Here is an 8,020-nt window from a genome sequence, read left to right on the forward strand (position 1 = left end):
CACGCGATTAGATGTCGCCTAATTTTCACAGTTACCATAAATAAGGGCTTATATTTTCTAATATTGAATTTTAGATTTACCTTTTATAAGATTAAATTTTCTGATAAAATATTTATGGGGCATGAAGGCTTAGTTGGGGGGCTGGAAGATGTCCTGTTAATATAATTAATTTTTTTAAATAAATGCCGAGTTCATTGAATAATTTTATTTTTGTCTATTTTCCCTAACTTCTTAAAATAATTTTAAGCGAGGGAGAACTTATGGTTTAAATATCATGTGCTCCTATGGAGCCCGTCATGGAGGAATAGATGGCTCGTATTGACTTAACAACCCTGCCTTACACATCAATTAAATTTATAATTAAGGTATATACTATTATTCAAAAAAAGGGTTATATGAATATTTTAGTACAAAATAAGACAGGCTTTTTTAAGAGTATAGAATGCATATATGAACTACAATTTTTTTTAGCCACATATAAACATGATTGAAAATGGTAAGTTGGGTTTAAAAAAAGATATTAGTCACTATGGTTTAATATTTTAGAAAAAAGATCTAGTTATTAACCCCCAGAATAAGCAAGCTATAATTAGGATAACCTAATTCAAATCTGCAAAAAATAATCAGGACAAAAAATAAGAGAGAAATATGTTTGATTTGCGAAGCATATTATTATCTTTATATATATTAGTATACAATGAAATTTTTATGATAAAATATCTTACAAAAATCGGTATAAAACTAGAGCCTGTATGGACCGATACGAGTTCGAATACCATCCAATTCCAATTCTACCAAACTTATCGAACTCAAGCAGACATTTTAATGGGCTCGGTCGAATTACCTTGATAAATTTTATTTAAGACCAAACCGCACTCAGACACGGACCTCGATTCGATTTTTTTAGAATTATTTTGTTTTCCTAAGGTTTTTTTAAAAACTCCAAAAACAATCATAAAATTGCTTATTATTATTAAAAAAATCAGATGGAACTAGAATCTTTGAAAGAATAAATCTCGAATAGAATCAGCAGGACAAACATTTTTTAAAAATTTTCGGATCGGATAAACTTGGAAAAGTAAGTCCTGCACAAAGAGGATACGAACAAACTTGAATGTATTTAATAAACATATTCTACCATTATTTCGGGTTTAGCTATCCAATCTTATTTATCAGAGATGCCAAGGATTTAACTTTCTAACCCACTTTCCTTTTCAGTTCAGCTTTCTTACCCTATCACCCCCCCCCTTAGCTTATTCCTCATTTTGTTATTTCCTGTTTCATTTTCTGTCCTTTAGTTAAGTTACAGATCCTAGCTCTAAACATTTTATATTTATTTGTAGCCATAGATCATATTTTTTTTTCGAAATCCTGGATTTCCTTTAAAATCTCCCTTGCATTCAAATTGTAAATGAGAAGATCTCTTTGATATCATTTTTTTAAATTATCTGGTCAGCCATTGAAGGAAAGTTGGGATGAAATTTTTCCCCTATGGATTACGAAATTTAATGCAGCATAAAAAATGTTAGTTTTAAAATTTTATATAAAATTATTTAATATATTATAATCAAAAATATATAACCTTTTATTTTTAGATCTTTGAATCTAAACCCTATTTTGAACCGAAGTTAATCTCTCATCCCAAAAAATGAGCTTTGAAAAATACATTTCAAAATATTTTAGGAAATTAAAAAATAAAAAATTTTTAATTTTATTTCTCAATTGAATCAGGTAATCTTTTACGAACTCGATATGGGTCCTTGCAAAGAATCTTTAGAAAGAGTTTGCAAATTTTATGCATGTTAGACTTAATAACCTCTTCAGGCCCGTAGCAGGGAATTTTTATTTGTATGTTTTGAAATAAAATAAATGGTCACACAATCATAGAAAATTTTCGCTAAAATTTTCAAATGCAAAGAACAATTAATATACAAATAAGTCGAACAAGGATATAGATTAAGAACTAAATTTTATTGATCTCTGATACTTGATTAAACCCTCTTGAGTGTAGAGAATGAGGTCTCAGAAAAAGATGTTGATACCCTAATGATATAGTTGCTGAATAGCATTTATATAATTAACTAAATGCAAAATAATATTTACAAAATCATGTCTTCCTGCTACTTCAGCCGTTAATATTTACGATATTTTCATTTAATGATGTAATGTTTCAAAATTAAGGTTCAATAAGGACACCTTGGAGCCATTTTATCTGCAATAATATAAATTTGGTCAAGGGGGGAATGTATTAAAACATGATAAATGGTTTTAGTATACTCGTCAGAAACGTTCAACAAAATAATCAACTATATTTCATAATAATATCATTTTTAAAAAATTTTCCATAATCAAATTCTAGTTTGGTATCAACCAAAAGATTAAGAAGATTTTTAGGTGTATTACCGAAAATTTGAAGATTTTTCGGGGTCGGATATATTTTTGATATAAGATTATTTTCAGTTTTAATCTTTATCAAGTATAATGAATTTTCACCTTTAATTTTTTAATATATTAATTTTGGGGTCAACACAATTTTTAGCATCCATTATATTAGTATTTACTGACTAAAGATGCTTATTTAATCGATCAATTGTTGTTACTATTTCATAAATCCTAACGGCCTAAGTAATTATCATAAATAATAAGAGATAATGCCAAATGTTCAGTCTATCTCTTGTCCAAAAGTCTCTTAAAAGTATGGCCTGTATATTTAAAGGATATGTTAAAACGCCCAAAGAAACTATACAATTCGTTTGCTTAATTGAAAAATTAAAAATACAGAAATTCTACCAATTATTAACAACAAGATATAACTTGTGATTGAAACAATGTATGCGACACCTTTATATTAATCTTTTGGAGCAAAGTTGATACTTCTCCATTTTCCCCAGACATGGCATTTGCACAATCATCGCCTGGTTTACTATATGATACGAATTAATATTTAAATCATTAAGTTGTTTTAAAATGCAATTTGTATGTTTTAAGAAGTAAGAATTTCGAAATCAATTATTTATATTAAATTTTCTTGGATTTTTCCACAAAAAAATATACTAAAGAATTAAACTCAAATTTCCACAACCTGCTGCATTTTTGGCAAAATACGACATCTCAATGTTTTAATAATTTATTGAGATAGATTCCAACACTATTGTTGTCATTACTTCATTTTGAATTTGAGGTGATGTGTATTGAAGAAACCTTCTTAGGGCCTTAATTTTTTGATCATGCCCGGCCCAAGCTCAATTTAAAAAAAGTTTAAAAAAAAGCCCAAGCCGAGCCCGGTTCATATTTAATATTATTAAAATTTTCTATGGCCCAAGCCCATAATAAGTTTCAAAATATTTTCCCAAGCCAGGGAAACCAATATCTAAAAATTTAATTTATTGTATTTAGAAAATAAACAATATTTAAATGTATTTATTTGTGCATTGTTTACAATCCTGAAATTTATTATTCTTGGAAGAAAAAAATTGCAATATATTTTTAAGTTAGCAACTGTTGAAATAATCTAAATTTAAATTTAAAAAATGTAAGCCTTGGCACATTAAAAAAATATTCAAAAACCCAGGCCCGACCTAGGCCGATAGAAAATAAAATAGAATGCTCATGAATGTCTCTATTGTATTAAGCATTTTTTTGGTATTGCTTTTATTTTTTAATTTTTCATCTTTTTGGCAGGCGTATCAAAACATTGCAATAAAATGTCCAGGAATAAACTCTATTTTCATCTGCAGTATCAGAAAGGAAGCTTTTGTATGCTGAGAAATTGAATCAAACTAAATATCAATTTCAAATAATTATCGATTACGTTCAACTTGATGGTTCACCAAAATTGTCAATGTCTGTATCCTTTTTATATTACCATTTTTATCAAACCATATTGAATTTAAATGACCTTTAGAAATCTCAGGTTTTAACAACCATAATTCTTCTAGGAATTTTGTTGTTTTTCCATTTTTATTTAATGGTTATTGGCGAATAAAAATTTAATAACGATTTTTTTTTAAAATATTGGACACAAAATCATCATCGTAATATTAATCATATATTTACCTTTTCATATAAACTGACCAACTTAATTAATTTAATGCAATAAATTATAGTATTGGTAAATAGCTCGGCTCTCTCTAGGCAACAACTGATGTTGATGTTTTAGCCTCCCCCCCCCACTAAAAAAATTTGTGGGAAGTAAGCATCTCGCTTAGAATCCAAGCCTCAAAAAATTTCTCGAAAATAGAAGATATTTTTGGGTACATCTGAAGGCGCGAGACTTCTCGAGCGGAGCTTATCACTAACACTAGCCAGTTTCAAGGCGTTTCGACTTCACCCACGATGAGGTAACATTTTATTTATTCATATGATTTATACTTACGTTAATTTAAATAAGAAATAATTTGCGCTAGGATAATTGCCCTAAATTTTTAATGTTCATCGAGAATCTTTATAAACATTTTTAGCCTTAGAGACAATACTTACCTGATTCTGCAAATTAAAAAAAAATCCCTGGCTATTTAAATATAGCTCTGATTATATCATACAACTAAAAGTGTAAATGGAAATTATCAGGTTATTCAAATATAGAATAACAATTTCTATTTCAACCTATAACTAATTTTTCAGATATTTTTTTATGAAATATATTCATATTCATATATCCACAAAGTAAAATAACTTTTTTTATTTATTGTACATCAATAAGCATTCAAATTATATTAATCTTTTATAAAAGAAAAAAAAATTACACAAATTGTAAAATATTGTTATAATATTGTGATACATTTAAATTGTAATTCTACCTACCTCCCTTGAAGTAATATAAAAGTATTTCACTATGATCGGTTTGTATGCAATATGTATATTCTATGGAGTTCTTCGAGGGAAATTAATATTCCAACAATTGGTACTATCATCTAAATTTTTTAAATTTTATTAGAAAAAATTACACGATATTATATAAAATAGAAATTACTATTCCTGTCACAACAAAAAATTTGTTTAGCTAATTCAAAATGCAATCTATTATTAATTTTAATATATATTTTTTTAAAATTATGTTTATTTAAATCGATGAATATCTGGGATTAAGGGCTAAATGTCCATATTAGTAAATTCAGTGACGAAAATTATATTATTATACCATATATCATTTAATAGTTTTAAAAAAAAAAATTATTTGGCTAATCTCTAAAGCCACACGATGTATTGATCTACGGTAGAATTTCTGGGTTGGAACCGGGGTATCATGGAATGCACGTACATCAAATAGGAAATTTAAGCGGAAGTATATTAATATTATGATGAATTATTTCATATCTTTTTTTACACTTTTAAAATATAGTATATATAATACAAATGATATAGTGTTTTTATATTTATTTTATAAACAAGAATTAATATAAATTACAAGAGCATGATTAATTAAGAATTTCATTTTAAATATATAATAATCTAAATTCTTTAATCAATCGCGTAGTTAGTGGTGGAGTAGCGGCGTTGAATAAATTTAATTTTATTTACTAAACATAATTAAAAAGAAACTACTATAATAATATTTATTACTCAAATTATTAATATCCAATTCAACCATTTTATTAGATTATAATGATCATGAAAAAAAATTATTTATTTAGATTCGAAGAGCTTAAAGATATTCTGGAGTTCAAACTCAAAGTGAACCTAGCTATTTAAAAATACACTCTCGTTTTATATGCTTCTAGCTGAAACACATAAGATTTTTTTGCTAAATCGAAAGTGGTAAGATTCAATTAATATTTTCCAAAATAGAACTCTATTGTCCTTGACATGAGATTACAAATAACACTTGTTTTTTAGACTGATAAGAATGTTATTTAGTATAATATTTTAAGATAGGATTCTGAAGTCAACTTGGCGGTTTCACAGTTTGCTAGATTGTCCATGAAAGGCAGCAGAAAGAAACGTATCGTGTTGAAATTGCACTGGAATAGCATTTTTTCTTTTAAATATCCATTAATATTTATTGATTGAAAACGAGGGTTCAAAAATGCTCCCGATTCCTCAGTATAAAAAAATAATTTTCCTATCTTATGAATATTAATTTAACTCAGAAATAATAAGGATGTGTGTACTTATTTAATCTTTAACCATAAATGTTGATTTTAGAATTAGATATTTGAAGTATAAGCGATTACCAGGGTACATATGTATTACAAAACTATCATTATATTTTTCTATCTAATGATCATCAACTTAGTTCCGAAATATTGCGTGTATTTATTTAATCTTTAACCATCTAAATTGATTTTTGAATCGTTTTGAAATATACGCGAGTACCAGGATACACTTCTATTTTGAATTCAATATGTTTTTAAACTATCCATTTAAAATGCTTGATATAGAAATATATTTTCGCCTAAAATACAATAAAAAAATCCAGGTTAAAATTGACATATTTTGTAATAACAAAATGCTGCCATATTCCTCAAAACCGTTCTAGCATCAATTGATTGAAAATAATTCGGTCTAAATTTATTTATTAATCATTATTAATTTTTTTTACGAAACGAAATGATCTAGATTGCCAAGGGGCAGGCCCACATTTTAACCCTTTTGATAAGGTTCATGGAGCCCCGTCATCGCCATTTAGGTTAGCTAATAAAAAAAACAATTTTATTGATATCGTAAGTATTAAGTTGTTCGATTTATAAGGATGATATAATATTTTTGTCTGCTAAAATAAAATTGGGTTTTTTATTTTATTTTAACGGGGTAGCCTAAAGAATATATTTATCAAATATGGATTAAAATATTCAACACGTTAACTCTTAACATTTCGTAAAAATAAATGTATAAACATATATGAATTTTAAGAAAATATTGGCGGTTTTTGCATAACAAATTTGGTCAATTATTTTAAAAACATACAAGACACGTTGGAGATTTGGGGAATGCATTTACGTCGGGGGATGATTTTATAGTGGGGAATGTATTTTTAGCAAATAGGATACCTAGAAATGGAATAACTAGAGTTGGAATAACTAAAATAACCAAATGGGACTCTCTTATAAGTTTGCTGGATAACGAAAGAAATATCATGGGAAGAGCCTTAGTAGTAATAATAGCTCAAATAATTTTTATTTTATTTCCCTCCCGTTATTTATGTGCGTTTGTTAATAAATTTTAAGAATAAAAATGTATTGTTAATTTTTACAATAATACTTGTTAATTTAATTTGTTTGAATTATATTTAGGTTCACGCTCTAAGAGACGATTTGGGATTGGGGGGAAATGAAGAAAGCTTGAGGACGGGCAATTCAGGAGGACGCGTGGATTGTTGTATCATAGAACCTTATTATCCTCCAGAAAGAGTTTCTTATTTAAATAGAAACGGTTAGATCTATGCAATTTTTATTATATTTTTTTATAAATCATTAAAACAAAATTTGAAATATACAATTTTTTTTTTAAAACTTTTTTTTATTGCCAGCATGCTTTAGATATTATAATCTGCGCATTAAAATTGTGATATTTTTATTATAATTTGAAGTATTATAAAAAAAGTAAGTATGAGTTTGATTTATATTTATCAATAAATATTTAGTCAGTCATGTTGGACTTCTCCTTCATTCCTATAATATAATGCCCAGTTAATAGCCGAAAGCCTCTTATATGGTGAACATGCAAAATATACATGTTATATCTTATTCGACAAATGATGGGTGTAACAAGGTAGGGAAAGAAAAAAAAATTGTTTACTATTAGATGCTCTACTGCTGGTTAGCTTAATTAATTTTTTATGATCTGAACAAAGTTATCGAGATACGGTATTGTTGTCTGTATACGATCTATGTGTATGTTGTTAATATTTTTGTCTTGAGTCAACCCGAGCATTGCAAATATGTATATAACAAAGAGTCATCGAAATTATCTGAAATTCAGAGATTAGGTATTCTACATAAACTTGATTATTATAGCGGCAAAATCAAAATTTTTATTAAGGATCTCTACAAATGATTGTGACGTTTTTCAATTTAAATTA

General features: G+C 27.1%; 1 protein-coding gene across 1 annotated transcript; it reads left to right on the plus strand.

Moving 5' to 3' along the window:
• The first annotated feature begins 1,752 nt into the window (after positions 1-1,752).
• On the plus strand, positions 1,753-7,376 carry LOC135924288 (superoxide dismutase [Cu-Zn]-like). The gene is made up of 5 exons (XM_065459343.1): positions 1,753-1,782; positions 5,194-5,284; positions 6,559-6,628; positions 6,910-7,093; positions 7,233-7,376. The coding sequence occupies exons 1-5, from the start codon at positions 1,753-1,755 to the stop codon at positions 7,374-7,376; spliced, it is 519 nt and encodes a 172-aa protein (XP_065315415.1).
• The last annotated feature ends 644 nt before the right edge of the window (positions 7,377-8,020 follow it).

This window comes from Gordionus sp. m RMFG-2023, chromosome 2, assembly GCF_954871325.1.
Source record: "Gordionus sp. m RMFG-2023 chromosome 2, tfGorSpeb1-WG-v2, whole genome shotgun sequence".
Lineage (NCBI taxonomy): Eukaryota > Metazoa > Nematomorpha > Gordioida > Chordodea > Parachordodidae > Gordionus > Gordionus sp. m RMFG-2023.